Source organism: Phocoena phocoena, chromosome 14, assembly GCF_963924675.1.
Source record: "Phocoena phocoena chromosome 14, mPhoPho1.1, whole genome shotgun sequence".
Taxonomy (NCBI): Eukaryota; Metazoa; Chordata; class Mammalia; order Artiodactyla; family Phocoenidae; genus Phocoena; species Phocoena phocoena.
This window is the reverse complement of record NC_089232.1, coordinates 65,572,428-65,596,992: the sequence shown is the minus strand read 5'-3', so window position 1 is coordinate 65,596,992 and position 24,565 is coordinate 65,572,428. Positions and strand designations below refer to the sequence as shown.

Genomic DNA, 24,565 nt, shown 5'->3' with positions numbered 1-24,565 from the left:
GCCAAGCCTGGCATAAATCTCCCAGGTAGGAAACCAAGAGTTTTCTGGAGAAACTAGAAGAGCCAAGAGAAAACACCTACTGATTTTGACAACTGGGAGCTCCCACCCCAACGATGAAAAGGCCAAATCACGCTTGATCACCCTATGGCTCAGCTTACCAGGTGGCATGCCCTGGCCAGACACACAGAACTTCCAGCTGTTTTAGTCACTCATTCTTTTTTTTTCTCATTCCTTTTTAAAACAATTTTATTTATTTATTTTTGGCTGCATTGGGTCTTCATTGCTGTGCATGGGCTTTCTCTAGTTGCGGTGAGCGGGGGCTACTCTTCGTTGCGGCGCACAGGCTTCTTGTTATGGTGGCTTATCTTGTTGCAGAGCACAGGCTCTAGGTGTGCGGGCTTCAGTAGTTGCGGCGTGTGGGCTCAGTAGTTGTGGCTCACAGGCTCTAGAGTGCAGGCTCAGTAGTTGTGGTGCACGGGCTTCATCGCTCTGTGGCATGTGGGATCCTCCCAGACCAGGGCTCGAACCTGTGTCCCCTGCATTGGCAGGCAGATTCTTAACCACTGCGCCACCAGGGAATTCCCCACCTTAGGATTTCTTATACAACCAGAGTAGAAAACAAATGTGGAGTAGAATAAAGACATTTTCGCAATTCAAAAATTTTGCTTGTACAAATTCAAGTTCAAAAAATACAATGTGCTCATTCTTAGGAATGCACTCTAAGATGTCGTTCACCAAAAAAAAAAAAAAAGTAAATCAAGGAATAAGAAGATATCTGATCCAGGAAAGAGGGGAACCAAAATTAGAGACTGGAAGAAAAAGTCCCCAGCATGTCTGCTATTCAGCATGCACTGAAAACAACCAATAACGTTGGGACATAGGGACATTTGAAAACAGAGCCTCTTGTGTGAGGACTCAAGGAAAACAAAATAAAGCACAACAAAAAAGGAAATGAGGATTTGTTTGAAATTATGGAAAGTATTATTATGACATAGAAAAATCTGGAGAGAAGTGTGAAAGATTCACAGAAAACCAGGTAAATTTAAAAAAAGGGAAGCAATTATTAATTCTAGGAAAAAGATAATACGAGAAAAGAGGTTTGGTTGTATTTCACCATTTGACTCAGTGTATCAGTGCTGTTATTGATTTTTGCCAAAAGTTATTTTATAAATATGTCACAGGGATAAAAGGAGAGAAATGTGGCCTATGGTATGAAAAAAGGAAATCCTTAGCTACCACGGCCCAAAGTGAAGAGATAATGTCTAAAGTTGATATTTCAAGAAATAGCAGTATGAGGTAAATACTAGGGGGGAGCCCTGGAAATGTGAGGGGTGCTCTCTCTGGGGAGAGGGAGCATGTGTGGAATGGGGGATTTCTGTATGTAAATATTACTTCAAACAAGTATTACTTTTATAAAAATAATTAACAAATACAAATCTGAGTTTTGAAAAATGACATAGACAGCTGCCACAGCCTTTTAGTGGGCTGGATCTTTTTTCAACCAAACTAGTCATCAAACCTCAGCTTTTCTCACCGTGAACAAAAAAGACAATTTTTAAAATGTGTTACATTTTGAACTCCTTAGTTACACTATATACAGTATCAGTTTCATGTTTTTCTTGATTAGACTTTTAAAGTTAGACTTTCTTGAAAGAAAAGGAAAGAGGACAGGAGCCTGGGATCTGGAGCTGAAAGAAGTGGGTTCCAGCCCTGCCTGTCCCCCGCGCCCCCTTACTTGCTGTGTGTCCTCGGAGAAGTTACTGCACTGCTCTGAAACAGTTTCCTACTCTGCAGATGAGGCAAACACCACCCTCCTCACAGGGCACTTACGGGTGGGGCAAGGGCACTTCATTTCACTGTAGCCTCAGTAGACCCTGACGGCTTACACAGAGTAGGCGTTGCTAAGTATCGATCTGATTTGAGCAAATTAAGAGTGATTTCTAAAGGCCCTTAAAAATAGAAGCAGATGGCTGCTATGATTGGGGACAAGTCTGCCAGGAAGCTGGAGTTGGACTAGAAATGCTCCTTCAAAGTTCTGTCTGTGCTCACTATTCTAGATTTTTCTTTCATTCTACCATAGGAATACAGAATCCAAGGCAATGCAGGCGTGCTGTTACAATTAGAGACTGGGTGGAGCAGAGGCAGAGGTAATCGAGCCTGTTTTCCTCAGAATGACTTTGTTTCATACTGGAGAATTCACGTTGGGCCGTGCTGGATACCCAGCAGATGCTTCCGCATGGGAGCTTCTGGTTCTAGAATCTGAACTATGGAACACAACTGCTGGTACCCACCTTGTCTTCCTACAGGTTCCCCTCCCCAGGTACCACTTCACCCCAGGTTGGCTGTTACCCTGAAGCTGACTGAGTCTGGACGTCCCAAACCCAGCTGCGGCAGGGGAGGGCAGTCAGCGGTCACCCCTCTGGGCCCTTGTTCTACTGCCCTGCCACCCTCGGAAGGGCCAGTCCTGCTCAGGACGGCTGAGTAGCCCCCGAGGACAACGGGAGCTCCCTAAGGCAGTTCTGAATATTGCAAAGTCCCTGCTAAGTTTGTGCTGTCAGTCCCCAGGGCCGCAGGGCAGAGGCACCTGACTATCCATCAGGAGAGGTCAGGTCTGAGAGGTTTTCATCACTTTTATGACCCAACAGAAAGAACTCTTGGCAGTTAGAATGAACTATGGCCTGTCTGTGCTGCTTAAGTTGCAAGGGCCTGTTCTGGACAGAAATATGTCTATGACCCTGGCCTGGCTGGTTGGATGTGGGACCAAAGCAGGGAGCAGTTCACGTGGAAAATCTGGTTCGGTCCATGCAGGGTGGTTCAGTTCAACACGCACCCTCTGAGGACCAGACGCTACCAAATGCAGGTGGGTCCCCTCCTGTGAGGTGCGTCCAAACAAATGAGGGTGGGCAGACAGACACATGAACAGAGGAGGTACAGGTCACAGAGGAAGTGCTCCGTTAGCTGTGCAGAGGCTGCTGTTCCCACAGAAGGACCCGGAGACAGAGCCTCCCATGGGGACACAGGTTACCACGGGGATACAGAGGGGACAGCCAGCCTCCGCATCCTTCTGGGGGGCCCAGAAAGGGGTTCCTAGGAGATGGCTCAGCCTTCCTCCAACCTCTCGATGAATCGTCGCAAGTGCATAAAGAAAATGCCACCCTTACATTATGGCCAGGGTTGAGCCAGGGGCTCTAAGACAGTGTGGAGACGCAAACTTGGGTTCCCGCGTCTGGAATCCTGCCTTCTCTTCCTCTAGTCCCATCAGCCTTACCACTCAGCCATCCCATCCTCTGCGAAGCCTGCCCATCCCTCCTCTGTGCCCCTTGCATTCAAGTGACCTCTTACAGCTGTGGGCACGCTGAGCACCCCTCACCCCCTCTGCTCTTCACCCCCCTCCCCCCCGCAGGCCCCACTCTCTCTAAAATAGAACCCGGTTCTCTCCTCCGCTCGTTTTCCTTGAGGGCACGGTCAGTGGCCAGCTCCTGGCATAGTGCCTGTCATATGACAGGTGCCCAGTAAATATTTATTGCTTGGTGATTGCCGTATGCATTTGGGGGCTGAATCCCCACGCTCGTGGGGCAGCATGGTCACCAAGGAGAGGCAGATGGCTCTGCCACGTAACAGCTGGGTAACCTTGACGGGTTATTTCATTTCTCTGAGACTCAAGCTCCTCACCTGTAAAACCCGAAGGATAAGCTACCTTATGGGATGCTGTCAGCATTCCACAAACTAGTGACTGCAGAGCCCATAAGCACACAGTTGGCACATAACTATAGCTCCCTAAATGCTAATTCCCTTCACCCTTCCTACCTCGTGCAGGACGACTGATGGTTGGATGAACGGAGGCTCAACATGGCTCACCCTTGTTAAAGATGTAGAACTACTTAATTTGAGGACACGCGTATCTGTTATTCTGTCCTCCGCGTGAGAAGCAGCAGAGCCTAGTGGTTAGGAACCCAGCACTCTGGAGGGGACTTCTTGAACTTGAATCTCACTTCTACAACTTATTAACCTTCCTGGCTCTCAAGCTACTCACCTGTAAGATGGAGATAGTAATAGCTGTTATATTACATCGCTACTATTTTCAAGAGGATTGACTAAGTTAAATTCTTTAAAGCTCTCAGAACAATGCCAAGCACAGAGGAAGCACCGTGTAAGCAGTTGCTATGCTACCAGTCTTCTTCTGTGTGTCGGAAATGCATTATAATTACATAATTAAGCCTGGTTATCAGATACTCAGTTAAATGTAGGCCCACGAAGGCACTTGCTCGGCTGGCAGAGCAGAATCCATCTGACGTTAAGGCCCTTATCTTGCTTTGCTTCTTCTCCTCTTCCTCCCCTCCCACGTCCGCCTCCAGGATCTCCCATAACTGGTCTGTTTTCCCCTCTGACTGATGGTGACATAGCGCAGGCCTCATACTACTTCTGGGGTCTCCATCAGGCCCCTCTTCACGGAATCTCACCTCCAAACCACCTTACTCTCTGCCGTCCCATCCGTCTTCCTCCTCTTCCGCCCCGGCCAGTGTTATTCCCTTGCTCCGACACCTTCAGTAGCTCAAAAGTACTTACCCAATTAAGTTCAGCATCTTCTGCCTGGCATTCGAGGCCCCCTCTCTTGCCTTACCTGACACCCCCCTGCCCTCCGCTCTCTTCTGTGTCTTCTACACCTGCAGCTAGCTGAGCTGCTCCACATTCTCTGAAAAAGGTCCATCCTTTCCTGCTTCTGTGCCTCTGTTCAGGCTGTCCTTATCCCCTAGCATGTGTCTCTGTGTCCACCTTTTTGAAGTCTCAGGTATGTTTCAAGTTCATCTCACATGGGGTCTTTTCTTCCTTTGGACCTCATAGTTCTTTACTGGAATCTCTTTTCTGGTGCAACATTCTGTCTGCACTTCTTTGGGCCCTTAACATCCTATCCGCCTGCTCAGGACCGAGTGTCCTGTAAAGCCGGTTTGGTGAGATAGATCAGACTCTACTCCCGGAGCAGGGGACCCCACCGGAAGGCAGGCGGAAGCCTGGGGCACTGAGCGCCGGCACCCGAGCCGGACACGGTGTCCAACAGCATCTGGGGATAACACCAAAACTGAAAAACCACGCAGGGGCCAGGCTGATGAGGGAACAGAGGCAGAGTTCAGGTGTGAGAGCTGAACTCTTAGGTTAGACTGAAGAGCCAAACAGAGGGTCGGAAGCAGAGCTGGAGACGTCTCCTGGCTGTTGGGGTGTGGTGTGACCACCGTGCGAGTGTGGAGGGGGGTTCTGGGGGTGCGAGGCCGGGCTGAACTTCTCTGCCAGGGCTTACTCGCATGCCTGTCCTCTGTCCTCGTCTATGACACCATTGGCGCTGTGCACGACGTGGCCTCCCACGGGGCTCTGCACGGATCATGGCACACACAGGGCCTAGCACGCAGGTTACAGACCCGTCAGTGTGAACCCACGAGCAATGAACACACAGGCTGAGGCAGCACCAGGAAAGGCAAATGGTGAATTGCAGGCAACAAAGGGCCAAGGCCAGCGAGGGGCATTGCCATTCCCTCACTGCCCTCACTGTACCTCTTTTCTTCTTCCCCTCCTGGCCCACCACCAATTCAGAATCAAAGAGCAGGGCTGCCGGGGGTTCTCCTGGCAACCCCACAGAGTCTCAAGCCCCAGCCTGACCTCTAAGTGACTGCTGAGGATTGAGGATCGAGGCTCAGCCCTCCCCACTCCCGGGTCCTGCCCTCTGCTCTGGAAACTGATGTGTAATTCTCACAATAAACCTATAACAATGACCAACATTTTTAGACATAATACGTGCCTGGCACTGTGCTGAGAACATCACATGAGTCATTTCATTTAATCTCACAATAAACATATGAGGTAGGTACAATTATTAGCCCCACTTAGAGAGGAGAAAATTGAGTTCAGAGAAGTTAAGTAATTTGCCCCTAGTCACACAGCTAGGAACTGGAAGAGCCAGGATCTAAGTCCATGGGACCAGCTGCTGTGCTTTAGAGGAGCATGTTGGCCAAAGAAAAAGGGGAGATCAGGTTCAAGGGAAGGCTTTTTTCTTTATGTCAGGGTAGGAGAAACCAGGACCCTGTTCAGTTCATGGGGAGGGGGTAGCAGAGGGGGACACATCACTGCAGGAGCAAGAAGGGAGGAAGATGAAGGCGCAGGTGAGGGGTCAAGAATGAGGAGGGGGAGGGGAAGAAGGGGAGGGGAAAGAGGGAGCTCGTTCCTCAAGTCCCCAAACCCCTCCACTAACCGAAGAGAAAGTTACTTTCAGTATGAGGCAAGGCAGGAAGTTGGGCCTGGGTGGAATGGAGTTCAGTCTCCTGGCTGTGGGGAGAGGCCTGGGGCATCGCCTCAAGCTCTGGACAGGTCTGCAGAATGGAATAAAAGGCCCAGCTGAGCTGGCTGCCCCCCCCTTATCTTACACCTCAGTGCTGTAAATGAGGACAGCTTTGGAAAGGGCTTTGTCTCTCTGTTGACTCCCATTTAGCCCCAGGCTTTCAGCCCTATTCTTTCCTCCAACCTGGGGATAAATGAAGGCCCACTGGTGAAGCCACTGTGTCTTCCGGAGGGAAGGGCGGGGCAGTGCACACTAACACCCCAAGACCTTGCCCGGCTGTCACCAACGGCGGCCCTTTGCCCCAGCGCTGTGGCCAGCCCCGGGAGGGCTGAGCTCTTGGAAGCTGGAATTTCTCAGAAGGCCATCCAGTGAGCCTTTTGCAGGGGTGCTCAGGGCTCCTTGCTGTGCTGGGCGGTGAGTTATTGCAGCCTGTTAGCTTCAGCAGCAGGTGGAGGCATCCTGGCTGCGCTCCTTCCTGCGAGCGAAGCCAGGTAATATCTACTGGCTCCAATGAATAAGGTAACCAGCCCTTTCATGGCACACAGGATGCATCTCTCACCCAAGGTTTTTTTTTTCCCCTCCTTTCTTTCTTCATTATGTTTGTAATTTTGTTTTATTATTTCCCATTGGAAAGCTGTGAAATGAAAATGATGCAGTCTACTGCTGTGAAGTACTGTTGTGCTCGAGTCCTTTTCCAATAAGCCCTGAGGTCTGCTCTGTGACGGCTTCATTAAATTAGTCGGCTCCATGGCAAATGGAGAAGTGCTCAGAGCTTTGGATTTTGCTAATCCGAATTGGGCTGCCCGAGACCTTAGACCCCCAGGGAGCTCGAGAGGTTGGCTCTGCATGCTGGGGAGAAGAGGCTCCCACCTACCGTGGGTGACGTGCCAGAGGCCACCACATGTGCACGGCTGCCAGGCCTCTCGTGCAACCCTTCGCCGTGCTCCTCTGCGTGCCAGATGCTGCCCCAGGTGCTGTCACGTGCCAAGGGACCCGATAGGTCAGGGCACTGTCTCCCCAGGAGCACAGTGTGTGGGGTTGGGGAACGGAGGAGGCGTAACTGCGCTGCAGGTAAAGTACGATGGAGCACAGGTAAAAGGTGAGCCTCTCCTTGAAGGCTGGCCAGGACTCAGATCACCAGATGCCGGTGAATATGCCTGAGATACTTGCAGAGGAGATGTGAGTGCTTCCCACTTACCCTCCCATCTCCATCCCCCGGAGCTTATGAGAACAGACTCTCCCTTGCCAGGCTCTATTGTAGTATTAAAGATTTCCATTACTGATAGTTCTTTCTAGTTAGTGCTTTCAGTATTAATCTCTGTCATTATGAGATAAAATATGCATGATCCCTAAATCTTTGTGTATTATAACGAGATTTCATTGTTATAAATTCGTCTTCTCCGTCCTCCATTTCTGCCTTTGCTATCTTTTTAAAACTCTAATGTCTGGTAGCTATATCCAGGAGGTAATTAGGAAGTAGTACGAAAGAATCACGGGCTTATCCTCTCACTCACTCACAGAAATTTATTGAGGGTCTACGCTAAGACATGGTCCCAGAGCCAGTGGGAAAGACAGTGGTGACAGCTAATTATAGCACTAAGGAATTTTGGTCTGAGCTGACACAGGAAAGCCCCCTTCCACAAATACCTATAAATATTGGATAAAATTCAATTAAACAATTTGAAATCACAGCTGCATTTGAAAGGAAGGAAAGAGAAATTCCAGATTCCAAAGATGAGTGGGAACTCAAAGCCAGCATGGTGAATGAGAGCTGAAAGGGAGTGGAAGCCAGATATCTGTGCAATCAGGACTGGGGTTTCAACACCCCAGTGGAGGCAGATATGAAGACCACAGCTTCATCAGTGGCTGGGGCCAGAAATGGGACCCTACACTACACTTAAGTGGGTGCTCAGAAGGGCTAAACAAACCCCACCTACCAGCGGGCATGGCAGCAGGACAACAATTTGGGTAGAGGAAAGGTAATCTGCAAAGGATCAAAATCCAAGAGGGTGCCAAGCACAGATGTGGGGTCCAAATTCACTGAACTTTCACAGTGTGGAAACTACAATTGGAAAAATCAGTGTACATACTGGTTTGAACTCAATGGAACCCAACAGAGGCAAACTTGAACCTTCCCTGAGGCATGCTTCCACAGCCCAGAGGAAATAACTCCTGCTGAAGATGAGCTCACACAGAGAAATTACACAGTACATAAGAAAACAAACTGCCAAGAGAGTGTCTCAGATTCAATATGGCACCCAGCGTGGCCACCTAAGCTGACTCCAGAACTACTGAAAAACTCCCGTTTCTGCCCATCCACTCAACACCATCATCCCTCCAACTCTAATCCAGGTACTGGAGAGTGCCTGAAGCCCCTGTCTCTCTTCTTTCCAGTTCATAAATGTATACAACGCATGTATAAATTCCCTTTCATTTAATTCACACACCACACTATTTAGATACCTAGGAGCCCACACGGCTCACGTCTGTTCGCGCTAGCCAGAGGCAACCACTGGTGAGGCGTTTCTGCCACACCTGGCCACACTCTCGCCCGGCAGTGTGATCAGACTGCTCCAGAGTGGTGACTCCCCAAGCTGGGTTTGGGGTCTCTATCTTGCTAGCCCATAAGATATGAAGAGAGTCGGTCCTTTTCTGCTTTCAGATGCTGATGTCATTGACAAGCTTTCACTTTCACTTTCACCCACAATACTGCTGGCCTACACAGTGAGGCATTCCAGGTTCCTGAAATCTGGCATTCAAACTGAACGATCAGAGTTGACCGAGGACTCTAATTCAGCACCCACTAAAAGACCTTACTGCCCGTCAAAGCTTGGCCACCCTTGCTCTGCTGCATCATTGCAGGACACAGGAATCTCAGACTGGGGCAGGTTGCCGTCCCACCCAGGTATCATCAGCTTTGTCTTGAATCGGTGGAGCTTTGGAACTGCTGCTATTCTTGCTTTTAAATCACAAATTACTCTTGCTTTGGCTCCATCACCATCAACTTACTGAAGAGAGGGTATTTGGATAACCTTACACAGTTAGAGGGATCCGTATTGGCTTCAGTATTTTTTTTTGTTTTTTTTTGCGGTGCACGGGCCTCTCACTGCTGTGGCCTCTCCCGTCGCAGAGCACAGGCTCGGGACGCGCAGGCTCAGCGGCCATGGCTCACGGGCCCAGCTGCTTCGCGGCATGTGGGATCTTCCCGGACCGGGGCATGAACCCACATCCCCTGCATCGGCAGGCGGACTCTCAACCACTGCGCCACCAGGGAAGCCCTGGCATCAGTTTTTAAGTTCTGCTTTCCACTAAGGAGGTCGTAAGACACATACCCTGCAGCTCAAATGTGAACCTTTGGTGTCTCCATTAGCAAACTACCCCCCCACGTCCTTCATGGAGTCTTTGTTACTGTCCCAGCTTCTTTTACTAGTAAGAGGAAGGTCAGTGGGATCCCCGAGCCTTAGCTTTTCTGCCACATCTAAGCAGCTGAGATTAAAAAATAAAATGTTTGTCCCTCTGGGGCAGAGGCCTCCGTTCCTGTTTCCCCATTTCCATGCGTATTCAACAGAGACCTATGGCCACCTACACTCTGTGACTTTACAGGGCGAGTAAAAGGAGCAAGGTCCCTTCCTCTTGGACAAGGAGTCGTGTTTCCAATCACACCCGGAGGAAAATATTCACTGAGAGCTTCATGTGCCTGACTCAGCGCTGGGGCTAAAGTAAGTCACGAGCCAGCTTTCCCGCCACCGGGGAACTCCCAGACAGGCACAGCTACAGAGGGAGACGAGGACACGGATGGGGACAATACCAGCTCCTTTAGTTATTTCAGTGCAGAATCTGTTTTCCCCTATTTAGGGGAGAGGGCGCTGGTGAAACTGTCTGTTCTTTCTTCTCTGCAAAACTGGTTTAAACCCGGTGGCCCTGTAGCTTGAGCAGCCAGCAGAACTTCTATAGGTGTCTTTATCACATGGCCTCCTCGCCTTTCCACAGTGGGGCGTGAGCCAGCCCCACAGAACAGTCAAATCGTAACTAAAGAAGGCAATAGGAGGATTGCACAAACAAATCCAACCACCCGAGGACATGCTGGACCTGCACTCAGCCCTTCACTCTCCATGTCTGCAGTAGTCCACAGTCATGGATTTTTTAATGATGAGCTTGAACAAGGGGCATCACGGAAGGCTTTCTGGATGAAGGGGAGACAGACACCTGTTCGGGGTATAAGATGGGAGATGGATTCCGAAGTGGATCCAAATGGCCCCCACCTCCTGGTACCAGCTCTCCTGTGTAATCCTCTCCCCTTGAGTGTGGCTGGGCCTAGAGGCTCACTTCTCTCAAATAGAATGTGGGAGGTAACTTGTGAGACGAGGTTGGAAAGGACTGTGACTTCCGTCTTGCTGGTACTCTTGCCTTCCTGGTTTGCTTGGCTTGGTGGCTGGGTTAGAGAGGCCAGCATGGCAAGGAACTGAGGGCAGCTTCTGGCCAACAGCGAAGAGCCACATCCTACCAACAACCACTGCCACACCTTGATTGCAACCTTTCAAGTCACCCTGAAGCAGGGGACCCAGGGAGGCTATGCCCCATAGAAACTGTGCGATCAGAGATGTGTGTTGCTTTAAGCTGCTAAGTTTTGGGGTCATTTGTTTCTCGGCGATAGATAGCTAAAACCATTACTAATTAGCACGTGGTGAACTTACCTCGGCCGAGAATGTACAGGCAATTCCAGGAACTTTTAAACAACATGGGTTGGTTCTTTTCTTAAAGCCTAGTTACTAAGAATGCACAACCACCATACCCAATTCCCAGAACACACTGCGGATTTGTTAGAGGAAGAAACTCTCACACCGATGGCCACAGACTATAAAGCCATCAGGGCCCACAGAGACGCCTAGAGCAGTGATTCCAACCAGGGAGGAGCCTGGACCCTGCCCTGGACCTACCGCAGTGGGATCCCCACAGGTAGACCCTAGGGCTGCTGAATTGATACAGTTTCCCCAGATGAGACAGACTGTGTATCCCTGGGTAGGAAACACTGCTGTCCTTCGCCCCCCCCCACTTGATGTAACAGGAGATGAAGGGCCAGAGAAGTTACGTGTCTTCTCCAGGTGGCACTGCCTGCCAGCGGCAGCTCAGGATCAGAGGGCAGGTTTCCCATCTCTCCGTCCTCTTTTTCCACCCGCAACAAGGCCCCACCACCTGCCCACCCCGACTCAAAGGAGAACTCAGCCTAGCTCTGAGCTACCCTAAGTGGAAACAAAGGAGGAGAGACACAGACAGAACTTCCACGGTTCCTTTATTTGTTTTGAAAAGCACCTCCGCCCTTCGTCTCTCAGTCGAGTCCTGGCCTAGTGACGACGAAGGCTGCTCTCTCTGGCCTCTTTCGTTAAGACAGGGAACCACATCAACACTTCCCATCAGATCTCTGCCTCCAGGTACCGTGCAGGGGCAGACCCAGCCAGGACTGGAACTTAACGGCCTTGAGAACACGGGGATCTGTCTGTCTCTGAGTTGCTCTTGGCTTGCAATCTCTTCCTGCATCCTCCCTGACAGCCGTTCCTGTCCTGGGGGCGGGGGGGGGGGGGCTCTGCCTTCGCCTCCCCATTCAGGGCTTCTGCAGTAGTTCGGGGCTGCCTGCAGCCTGGTTTCCAGTCCGATTCTCATCCGGGGAAGCGCCACCCCACGACCCCTGCCGGTTCCGACACGGATCTTCAAGAGCTCACCAGGTCCCAGTGCTGGCTCATAAGTGAGGACTCACACGGATTGACAACGATCTCCCTGCCGCTCTCAGTGCCATCGCCAAGCATGTCCGTGTCTAGGCAGAGGTGGGATGCTACATGCTCGATGCGGGAACCAGTCTTGCTCCATTGCTGGGAAGATGGAGAGGGGAGAGGATGAACCAGAATTCTCCGGCTAAGGTCCTGGGTCCTAGCAATAGTATTGGGAGTTCCAGCGTAATCAGAAATGTTGACACCACATGGCTAGGGTCATCCAGAGACTTGACTTCACGGTCTCATGGAGGAAGAAAACTGCAACTAATTGCCTTGCCAGGTATTGTTGTTGGTTTTCTTTCTTTTTTTTTTTTTTTATCGGATTAAAAAGAGTAAAAGCGAAATCAATATGTTTGCTAGGAAAACTCATTAGAAGGCAATAACGTTCCAAGCCATAGGCCAGAAAATGTGACGCGGGTCAGTCACGGGAGCAGCTAAAGAAATGATCCACGCTCGGTATCTGCACCGTCATGAAGAAGCGGGTGAGAATGAAGAGGGGGGAAGGCGAGGCAGCGGGGGGGAGGGGCTCCTGGGCAGCACCTGAAGCCGAACCTCTGCTCCTCCAAAGTGCTTCAGCGCACGAGGGGCCCAAGTAGAGAGGGGGGTCTCGTGCTGCTGCTTCCCAGACTTCACCTCACTGGACAAGGAGGGAGGGGATGGACACATATTGGGGAGCTACCACTGACCAGGTATCATGGATCATCTCAGTGAATTGCTCTAAACAGCTACCCTGTGCAATGGGCATCATCAACCTCATTTCATAGAGGAGGAAACTGAAGCTCAGAGAGGTCCAGTAACCTGCCAAGGGTCACACAGCCAGCGAGCCATGAAAATGGATATTTGAATCTCGGTCTCTCTAACACCAGGACCCAGTTGGCAGGAAACTGAGTGGAGCCAACACTGTGCCACCAGAGAAACTGGGCACAAGGTACATCCAGAGCGCTATGAACTTTGCTGGACGTCCTGCCAGAGGCCAAGGCCCCCGAAGGCAGAGGTTCGAGTCCTGTTCATCCTTGTGGCCCCGCAGGCTCCGTCCCAGTATGCTCCTGCTCTGGGATCCTGGGTGGGCGTCGGAGCAAGACAGGGCGGTACAAGATACACATGCAAGCTGAGGTATAGTGCGGTCAATAGGCTTTCACACGGCAGCGGATCGCTGCTGCGGGCACCACGGAATGTATCAGAGGCCCCTCCCTCCCTCTCCTAACCAGAGGACCTCTTCCTTATCAACCCTTCCTCCTCTGAAGCTTCTCTCTTTTCCTGCACACGAGACTTAGACCTACACCGGCGGCCACGTCCCAGGGCAGACGCGCTGAGCACTTACCTGTCTGTCATCTCCATTCTTGCAAAGGACAAGAACCACCGGGGCGCCAGGGAACAAGGTGATGACTGACAGGCACAGCTCCTCCTGGAGGATCTGCTGGGTGTATGTGAAGGCCCAGATCTGGAGGGGAAGAGGCCAGAAAGGGTCACCTCAGCATGCTTGGAAGCCACCCCTGCTGGGATAGTACTGTGCCTACATGTGACAATTAGCACAGCTTGGTACGAAGCACCGGGCGGGGCGGGGGGGGGGGGTGTCCCAGCGGGAATCGACTGTCAACAGGTCACCTGGGAAAATGCTACTCAAGAGCCAGAGATTCTTGGGTCACACCCTCGGTGAAGTCCCCGCCCCTCTCCCAAGAAGGGGACTGGCCTGGGGCATGCAGGCTGCCTCTGAGAGGCAAGGACCAATTCTGGGCTTTGGGCAGGAGACTGAAGGACACCCCGGCCGAACTGCATGGTCTCCAGTTTCTCCGTTTGGATTGGTGTCTGTTCCCCACACTTGACATTTCACATAGCTACCGGGCAGGTCACAGCCCCATCCTCCCAGCTGTCTTTAGAAAGTCCCTTCTTTGAAAAGGAGTCCAAATTGGCGCCCTGAGAACGTGAGAGTTGTGACAAGAGGCAGATGGAGGGGCAAAGGGAATGAGGAGGGGGTGGGAGAGGAGAAGGAAGGAGAGAAGGAAGTTGTGAGAAATAAAATCATTCCAAGAGGGTGCATGCACGCCAGCACTCCAGGAGAACAGAGCACTTGGCCCCGGAGCTCCTGCAGGGGGAGCAGCTAAGGAAGCGGATGGACATGCAGAGTTCTGACGGAGGCGAAGGGAACGGGGCATTCGGTGAGGTTCATTACGAGGAAGGAGGAACGTTTCCTTCAAGCGCCAGAGACCAGAGAGCAACCAACTGCTGAAGCAGCCCGGGCCACCACCCAGCTCTTCGATCAGAGGCGGAAATGCTGTCATAATATTTGTCAAATGTGAACCTTCAAGAGGTTTTTCCTAGGTTGTAAAACAGGGATAACATCTGTCCTTTGTCTTATCATGGGGCCGAGAAGACTTGTGAATCGGATGCCCCGAGGGGAGCTGCAGAGAGGACCCCTTTAAGGGCTGTACCTCTCCTCTTCCACGACACCCTTACCGTCCAGTGGACCTTCTGTCCCTGCACCAGGCCACTTGGTGTCGAGAGACGACCTAGACCAGAAAGTACTCCCTGGGGAGTGGATGGAAATAGAGACGAACAAAGACTGGCTGTGAGTTGAGAATTCCTGAAGCCTGGGGATGGGTACATGGGGGTTCTTCATACTCTTCCACTGAGTTCGATTTCTGTATCTGTTCAGTTTTTTTTTTTAATAATAAAACGTTAGGAAATGTACTCTTCTGGCCTTGTGAACATCACCATGCTATGCAAACCATTTGCCTTCCTCCAGGGTAAGATGCAACGGGAAGACGCCTGTATGCATGGAGGTAACGTCGGAACCATGACAAGATGGCTAATAGCGGCTCACATTTCTTGAGCACCTACTATGTGCCAGGCACTGTTCTGGGAGCTTTACACATGTTAACTTAATCACAAGACTCCAATTAGGTAGGTGTTGTCATTATTCCCCTTTTACAGATGAGGAAGGTAAGGCTCAGAGAGGTTATCCTAAGTCAGGTACAGAAAGTGGCCCCTGCACCCACTCTCCCCAACAGCTCTACTTGAGCTACTGCTGCCGCTGGGGTCATGGCTCATTCCGGGCCCTTTGATTCAGTTTAATCTCGGGAGACCCCTCCTCCAGGTCGTAAATATTAAAACGATAGATCAGCTCCTCCTTGACAGGAGATAGCTGGCAGGAGCTTCCTCCTCTTGGCCACTTCCCAGTGGCAGCCCCTGTGAGAAGGGAAACCAAGGTCACAGCCCGTGTCAGGGGCCGGGGAGGGGGCAGACCAGAGAGTAGGCCCCTCCCCTGACACTGATGGGAACCGGGCAAGAGTATGAACGGAGGTCCACCCGCCGCGGACGCCACACCAGACCAGGGGACACGCGTGGCGCTGGCTTCCAGCCTGGGCTGCCCCCCTTTACTTCCCACCCCACCTCTGTCCCCCACTGTGAACTCCCAGCCTGCATCTATCTCCCTGCTTGGTCACTCCCCTCTCAAGGGTCCCCCTAGGGCCTGGGTGTGTGGACCTGGGACACAGTCCATCCTCTGGAATGGACCCAGGGGAGAGAGATCCATGCCAGTCCTGAAATCAGGCTCGGGTCATTAGGGTGGCGGATTTTGGGGTCCTACACATTTGGGGAGTGTAATGTAGAAGGTAGACACAGGTCCTAGGCGTGAGCCCTGAGAATTCCTTGGCCTGTGGTGCGGGGGGAGAGTAGGGCCCAGGTACAAGGGCAGGGCTGCCAGGGGGCCATTTGCCCAGGCCCACCGCACCACTGGCCTCAATGTTAGACTTCTGCATTGCCTGGAAATGAGGATAAACACACAGTCACCATATGGAAAGAAGATGAGGCTCATCGCTCCGTCCCACTACCCGACCACACAGCTTGCAGTGAACCATGAATTTGCATCTTTAAAATAAACCCTGGGGCTTCCCTGGTGGCGCAGGGGTTGAGAGTCCACCTGTCGATGCGGGGGACACGGGTTCGTGCCCCGGTCCGGGAAGATCCCACATGCCGCGGAGCGGCTGGGCCTGTGAGCCATGGCCGCTGAGCCTGCGCGTCCGGAGCCTGTGCTCCGCAATGGGAGAGGCCACAGCAGTGAGAGGCCCGCCTACCACACACACACAAAAAATAAACCCTGTAATTATCTTATGATCACTACAATACACTAGCTTTGTGTTTTTTATGTTAAAAGCATTAATTGATTAAATATAAAAACTTAAAATATACCACAATTGCTGGTAGCCCATTTTGGCACTTCCTTTTTTTTTTTTTGCAGTACACGGGTCTCTCACTGTTGTGGCCTCTCCCGTTGCGGAGCACAGGCTCCAGACGCGCAGGCTCAGCGGCCATGGCTCACGGGCCCAGCCGCTCCACGGCATGTGGGATCTTCCCGGACCGGGGCACGAACCCGCGTCCCCTGCATCGGCAGGCGGACTCTCAACCACCGCGCCACCAGGGAAGCCCTTGGCACTTCTTTTTGAATATCCTAGGGGCTTCAAAAACCAGAAGTGCTGAGGATGGCATGGGGTAGGGTGGGGAGTGGTGGTCCTTTTAACTCTGAGACACCCCATCCACAAATGCCTTCCGGGAAGGAATGTATATGGTACCCTGGGGGCTCTGAGGAAACCACCTCGAGACGCCTGGGGGAGAACGTGCACAGGCACAGACAGGTATTGAAGCCCTCATACTATGTGGACTTTCCATTAGCTGGTGCTATACTGGCATTGAAATAATTCAGCCTCGCAATTCCTCAGAGGGACGCAGCTCTGTGGCCACACATATGCAAGAGAAGAGAGTTAAGGGGGAAGCAGAACACGGGAGCAGATGGGGAAGGAAGCAAGGAGAGGTTTTCCGATTCCTATTCTGCGGCCTGTCAGGCTTTGCAGAATGGTCGGTGATGAATGGGTTTATTAAATGAATCTCAGAGTCAGAAATGAATTCAAGAAGGCGGCAGTGGTTGCTCAGGCTGGCCTGGCCTCGATCGGTGAGCACTGGCGGCTCCATTTCGGGGACTGGCAAAGTCACAGCCTTCAACCCAATGCACACAGACAAGGCCATATCCACGGAAGCTAACCCAGAGGCCATCCTGGAGGTGGTGTGGGATGCCTCGCCCCTCTGGGACGGGCTGGTAAGGAGTTGAGGAGGAGGCAGTCCATTCCTGGCCCTCCAGCCTCTTTGCTGCTGCCCTGGAAGAGGGGAACTGATGCTGGGGAGGGGATGGTCCAGGCCGGACAGCCTGAAGGCCTTCTGTGCTCGGAGGAAGTCTCTGGAGCTGCCAGTGTGGGTGGGAGACAGGAGTGACCCGTCTCTGGGGGAGGAGACTTCTCGCTAGTAAATGCTCACCTGGCCATGGCAGCTAGCCTGGGGCTTACTGTCCTGCACTGGCTGGAGAAGCAGAGAGGAAAGATTTTCTTCAGAGGAGATACCTGAAGGAGTTAAGTTCTGAAGGGAGCAGGCATGAAGCTAAGCTGGGGGCCAAGCGCAGTGGCTGATCTTAGAATGGTCCAGAGCCACCGCCAGTAGGCAAGGGCACTGCTTTCCAGCTGGGGTGCTTTTGCCCCTAGCCACCTACCCAGGGGACAGCTGGCAGTGTCTGGAGGCATTGTTATGACTAGGTCGGGGCTGTTACTGACACCTAGTGGGTGTGGTCAGGGATGTTGCTAAACATTCTACAATGCACAGACAGTCCCTGCAACAAAGAATTACCAACTGTGCTGAGGTTGAGAAACCCTAGCCTAGCCTTTTTTTTTTTAGTTTTTGTTGGATATAGTTGCTTTACAATGTTGTGTTAGTTTCTGCTGTACAGCAAAGTGAATCAGCTATCTGTATACACATAACCCCTCTTTTTTGGGTTTCCTTCCCATTTAGGTCGCCACAGAGCACTGAGTAGAGTTCCCTGTGCTATGCAATAAGTTCTCATTACCTAGCCTAGTCTTAAGAGTTTGGTATCTGGAGGCGGCAGGGCCGTGTCTGAACCCTGCTCTGGCGCTACTAGCATATGACCTGGGTAGCCTTGGTCACCTCCTCTAAGCCTGCTGTGAAACCCCCATCTGTGAAATGGGGGTTATTGTGAAGCTGAAACAAGCAGATGCTCGTGGAGCACTCAGCCCGCTGCCCAGCCCCTGGAGGAGAGTCTCCGTGAACCATCTTTTTCCAACACATGGGAAGGAGTGGTTGGATGAGGACAGAGAAACATTGCCATGTGGACAGACGTTAGGGGGCTGTGTTTTCCTTAAAGCAGAAGCATACATCATTTTCTGCTGGTGGTGAGTTCCCTGTTCAAAAATTCTCCCGTGTGGGGGAGAGTAAACAACGGAGAAGAAACAGTGGATGGGAGGCAGCCCTGCTTGCTGTGCTGTGGTGAGACGGCCAAAATAACTCGGTGCCGAGGGACGCTTCTGTTCTTGATTGTTCACCTTCTGTTGTCTACGTGACCCTCACAGCCACCCTGGGAAGTAGGTACGATTGGATGGAAGGCGGACTGAGGTCAGTGGTTGCTCTGGGCAATGCCAGGGGCAGACCCTGGGGTTGACTGTGAATGCGGGACCTCCCTGGTGAGACGGGATCTGAGCCAAGCGCGTCCAAGGCCACGGGCTGGCCTCAAACCTCGTAGGCCACACAGGGCATTGCCCTCGTCCATTGAACACGCCCTGAAGCCTGCTTCAGACAAGATGCTGGGAACGAATGAGTGGGTTCAAGCGAACATTTAGTTCAGCCGACCTCTTGATGCACCCGTATGGCTGCAGGATCCCCCAGGTGCACCGACTGGCTGTGCGGGGGACCTTCAGCACCCGCAGGGACAGAGCTCAGCCGTGCCCTGGTGGGGGCCCTCTGACCAGGGGCGGCTCTGAGACACGCTCCTCTCCTTCAACTGGGACTAGACTCACTTTGGGGATCTTTGTTTCCAGTCCGTCGTGTCCTTTCCTCCCAAGCTGTAAGAATACACCCAGTACATATTGTATTAGGCCAGGCTGTTGGACTCTGGAGTGACTGCTGGGGCTAAGACCCTGGCTCGCTTGTTTTTTAACCCCATAAACTTGGGTGAGTTACTTAACTCTGCGCCTCAGTCCCCTCAGCTGTGAAATGCCGATCACAGCAGCCCCGTACTCGGAGGGTAACACATATACGTGCCCAGTATGGCGCTGAACAGGGAGCAAGTGCTCAGTTACTCTCCGCCCGTTGGCTGTGATAGTGGAGGATGCCAACAGGAGGAGAGACGGCCCTGGAGATCCTCCTTTGGAAAACTGCCTTTGCTTTGCCTCCCAGGACAGATGCCGGAGAGGCAGTCGTGATGGGGCCATTCCCAAGGGTGTGCTGAGAAAGCCGGGGAGGAAGGGTGGTATCAGGCAGGGAAGGTGACCGCTGGCAACCTGTCCCACTGGCAGACTCACCGAGAGGTGCCAATGTGGGTCCGGGTTTGGGGAAAGAGCTTTGATCTTCATCTCACCCACCCAGGCTATCTAGTGGCCTGCATGCATCCTTCACAAGCCAGTAGCCTGAACTGCTGGGGATCCAGGGGGGAGGACACACTAAAACGTTTTTCATTTATGTTTTTTCCCTTTCTTTAAATTGGGATACAGTGAGATTGGTGCATCTGTCTTCTTTCTATCTTTCACAAATCTTTTTCTAGGGAATCCAATAAAATTGAGAGGAAACCTACTACCCAGAAGGCTTCTGGGGCTTCACACATTTACAAACTGATGATGTATTTCTCTTTCTACCCAAGGCATCAGGTTGCTGCCATCTTGAATACACACCCAGGTTAGATATTTTGTTCCCAAGGATGACAAACCAGCCAAAGAAAGGGAAGGGAGGGAGGGTGAGGGAGGGATGGGGCTGCGGTGGAGCAGGGTCGTGAGCCAGCACTGGAGCCAGAGGACAGCCATGGTTGGACGGTCTGCTTTCAACAATGAGGACAGCCACGTGCACGGGGACACGCCACCTGGAGAGTCAGTGGCCAGCTGGAAGCAGAGCTCAGGGCCCCCGAGCCCCATCCTCTGCTGCTCTTTCACCCCACGTGTTGAAGACGCCGGAATCTACCACCCAAATAACCTGAGCCTGATTTCAGGACTTGTGTGGATCTCTCTCCCCTGGGTCCGTTCCAGAGGATGGACTGTGTCCCAGGTCCACACACCCAGGCCCTAGGGGGACCCTTGAGAGGGGAGTGACCAAGCAGGGAGATAGATGCAGGCTGGGAGTTCACAGTGGGGGACAGAGGTGGGGTGGGAAGTAAAGGGGGGCAGCCCAGGCTGGAAGCCAGCGCCACGCGTGTCCCCTGGTCTGGTGTGGCGTCCGCGGCGGGTGGACCTCCGTTCATACTCTTGCCCGGTTCCCATCAGTGTCAGGGGAGGGGCCTACTCTCTGGTCTGCCCCCTCCCCGGCCCCCGACACAGGCTGTGACCTTGGTTTCCCTTCTCACAGGGGCTGCCACTGGGAAGTGGCCAAGAGGAGGAAGCTCCTGCCAGCTATCTCCTGTCAAGGAGGAGCTGATCTATTGTTTTAATATTTACGACCTGGAGGAGGGGTCTCCCGAGATTAAACTGAATCAAAGGGCCCAGAACGAGCCATGACCCCAGCGGCAGCAGTAGCTCGAGCAGAGCTGTGGAGCCAGGTCTCCAAATCCTGCCTTACTTCCAAATCCTCACTTACTAGTGTATGACCTTGGAGAATTCTCTCCAGGTCTCAGGTTCATCATCTGCAAAACGAGGATAATAGTAACACCTGCTTAATCGGCTTGACGTGGCCTCTCAGAGACAGAGAGGCAGGGGCAGGAGAGAAGGTGAACGAGTCACATGAAGGGGTCTGAGGGGCAGATGCAACTTCTCTGGACAGGCCAAGAGGCAGGACAAGCTGAGAGATGCAAGAGGGGAGAAGAGGCAAAGGAAGGTTATCACATTAGCAGGAGGCGCTGGGAAGGAGGACGACGGGACGGGTAGTTTACGTAGGAAAGAGCAGCAGACACCGAAAGCATGAGAAACGTAGTGTAAGTCAGTCCTGCAAGGGTATATACTCCACGCACACACGTGCACACGCCCAGAAACACATGCACACGCCCACACGCCCACACACTTGGGGGACGAGCCTAGCTGAAATTGCTATGCGGATTTCTATCAGTGGGTTCAACACCTTCAGAATACTTGGACAGGCACCCCAGGCCTGCTGTTGGCCGCGCGTCCCGCTAGGAGAGGGCTGTGTCTAACCCGGCGTAATCCCATCCAGCACCCCAGCATGCAGCCTGGTGCCCAGGGCACCGTGCACACTCGGTGGGTGTCATCTGTTGAAGGGAACTGAACATCGTCCTGTCTCCTGTGTTCTTCCCATATCCTGAATTCGCACTGCTGCCACACACACCCAACTGTTCTCTCCAAAGCACAGAGGAGTGACAGCTGGGCACGATTTTCTACAAAAGAACTCTTTGCTCACTTGAACAGTTACTCTGCTAAACCTTAGTTTCCCACAGCGACAGCTTTCTCCTCTCCCCTTTCTCACTCCGCTGGGATGTCAGCCAGAATAAGTGCCACTCTCCTCAAGTCAAATAAAGGCCTGGCAGCTTCTCCCTGGGCCAGGCTTTTGGGTGGCCCCTCCCTGAGACCAGAGATCCCATGGCTCCCCCCGCCACCTTCCTTATGCAGCCAGAGACATTAAGTACCAGAAAAACCCCTACTTTGCTAGAAACAGATGCGGCAAACTTCTGTCTCAGGGAAAGGGGGATGATAACATTTTGGCTGTTTGCGATCCCCCATGAGCAGGGCCCACACATAGATTCAGAAGACAGGGATGTGTGTTATCTACTCACACATTCTACAAAATGCCACTGACAAGTGGTATCATTCTCAACCAGGCTGCCACACCTAAAGTGAAGCCGACACCTCTGTTTCCTTCCCCTTTTCCTGTCTGACTCAGGCAGCCCCCTTCCGTGTCTTGCTGGAGCGGAGATTATTTTTGGGAAAAATCTCAGCAAGCTGGAGGCTGGTGGTGCAATGCCTCAAATGCCAGGCTGAGAGTGTGGGTTTCTGTGGTAGACAATGGGGAGCCATTGAAGGCTGCATGGAGATGGGGAACAATGGTTTGGTGATCACATGTTACTGGAGGCTGTGGCCAGAATCTAACACAGTGGTTCCCAAGCAGGGTGGTTTTGTCCCCCAGGGGCATTTGGTAAAGCCTGGAGACAGCTTTGACTGGCAATGACTGGTATGTATGGGGTGCTCCTGGCATCTGGTGGGCAGAGACCAGGGATGCTGCTAGACGGCCTACAGTACACAGGATGGTGTACCACAAAGAGTGACCCAGCCCCAAATGTCAAGAGTGCCGAGGCTGAGGGCCGCTGATCTGGCATGAAGAAGTGAATGTTGGGGCCAAGAGCAGCTATTCTGAGGGGAGAAGGGATGGGATTTGCAGGAATGGGGGATGTGGGAGAAAGAGGAGCCATGGAAGACGGACAGGAGAGAATTAGTGGCATGATGAGGTGGCCGGGGAGCCTGACAGGCGCTTGGAGCCATCTGTTGGCTTGAGTTTCCGAGGCATTTGTTGTGGTTGTGGACTCACTAGATCACCCTGTGTTTGAGAGAGAGAGTCCGGCAGGGATGTCTAAGTGTAAACCCGCCATCCTGGAGCCATCTCCTGGGCTCTCACAGCCTCCTACCCCTGAGGATAAAAGTCAATCTCCTCAGCTGGGAAAAGGGGTCATGACGCACCTCTTCCCTCCTCTCCAGTCTTACCTTTGCTGCTCCCTCACCATTCTACCCCTCTGATCACAATCTCCCTGCAGCCTTTCAAAGGCATCCTGGCTCCCAGCCCCGGGCCTTGGTACATGCTGGATTTGCCCACCTGCCCTTTCTTCCCTTCGTGACCTGGCCTATTTCTACTCATCTCTCAGGATACAGCTCATTTTCAGGTCCTCTGGGAAGACTTCCCCAATCCTTGTGTAGAAGTTGGATATCATCTCTCTGCACTTCTATAGCACTGTGGACCAAACTCTCTCCAGGACAGAGATTATATCAAAATGGCTGCTGACTTGCTTCTTTTTTGCATTAGATCCCTCGAGGGGCCATGGTGGCCTGCAACCTAGCCCTTCACCTGTGCATCTCCACAGTCAACAGAGGACACAGACGTTTGTTGAGTGAATGAATGAATAAATGAATGAATTCATGGATGGATGAAGTTACAGAATTTGTGAATCAAGAAAACAGAGGAGAAGGAGGGAAGATGGCAGAAGAGTAAGACACGGAGATCACCTTCCTCACCACAAATACATCAGAAATACATCTACACGTGTAACAACTCCTACAGAACACCTACTGAACACTGGCAGAAGACCTCAGACCTCCCAAAAGTCAAGAAAGACCCCACGTACCTGGGTAGGGCAAAAGAAAACAGAATAAACAGAGACAAAAGAATAGAGATGGGACCTGCACCAGTGGGAGGGAGCCGTGAAGGAGGAAAAGTTTCCACACACTAGGAAGCCCCTTCGTGGGCGAGACTGCAGGTGGCGGAGGGGGGAAGCTTCGGAGCCGCGGAGGGGAGCGCAGCAACAGGGGTGCGAAGGGCAAAACGGAGAGATTCCCGCACAGAGGATAGGTGCCAATCAGCACTCACCAGCCCGAGAGGCTTGTCTGCTCACCCGCCGGGGCGGGCGGGGCTGGGAGCTGAGGCTCGGGCTTCAATCGGAGCGCAGGGAGAGGGCTGGGGTTGGCGGCGTGAACACAGCCTGAAGGGGTTAGTGCACCACGGCTAGCCGGGAAGGACTCCGGGGAAAAGTCTGGAGCTGCCAAAGAGGCAAGAGACTTTTTCTTCCCTCTTTGTTTCCTGGTGCGCGAGGAGAGGGGATTAAGAGCGCTGCTTAAAGGAGCTCCAGAGACGGGCTCAAGCTGTGGCTAAAAGCACGGACCCCAGAGACGGGCAGGAGACACTAAGGCTGCTGCTGCCGCCACCAAGAAGCCTGTGTGCGCGCACAGGTCACTATCCACAACCCCCTTCGGGGCAGCCTGTGCAGCCCGCCACTGCCAGGGTCCCGGGATCCAGGGACAACTCCCCCGGGAGAATGCACAGCGCACCTCAGGCTGGTGCAACGTCCCGCCGGCCTCTGCCGCCGCAGGCTTGCCCCGCGCACTCCGTGCCCCTCCCTCCCCCGGCCCGAGTGAGCCAGAGCCCCCGAATCAGCTGCTCCTTTAAACCCGTACTGTCTGAGTGAAGAACAGACGCCCTCCGGTGACCTACACGCAGAGGCGGGACCAAATCCAAAGCTGAGCCCCGGCAGTTGTGTGAACAAACAAGAGAAAGGGAAATCTCTCCCAGCAGCCTCAGAAACAGCGGATTAAAGCTCCACAATCAACATGATGTACCTGCATCTGTGGAATACATGAATAGACAAAGAATCATCCCAAATTAAGGAGGTGGACTTTGAGAGCAACATTTATGATTTTTTTCCCTTTTCCTCTTTTTGTGTGTATGTGTATGCTTCTGTGTGCGATTTTGTCTGTATAGTTTTGCTTTCTCCATTTGTCCTAGGGTTCTA

At 52.5% G+C, this 24,565-nt stretch overlaps 1 protein-coding gene across 1 annotated transcript in view; it reads right to left on the bottom strand.

The window, feature by feature from the left end:
• Nucleotides 1–11,599: 11,599 nt before the first annotated feature.
• Nucleotides 11,600–24,565, bottom strand: part of GALNT14 (polypeptide N-acetylgalactosaminyltransferase 14) — a 224,264-nt gene continuing 211,298 nt past the window's right edge. The window contains exons 14-15 of the mRNA XM_065890762.1: nucleotides 13,412–13,531; nucleotides 11,600–12,189 (exon numbers count right to left, since the gene is read on the bottom strand). Coding sequence (XP_065746834.1) covers nucleotides 12,031–12,189; nucleotides 13,412–13,531 — 279 coding nt within the window. The 3' untranslated portion in view covers nucleotides 11,600–12,030. The remainder of the gene's footprint in view (nucleotides 12,190–13,411; nucleotides 13,532–24,565) is intronic.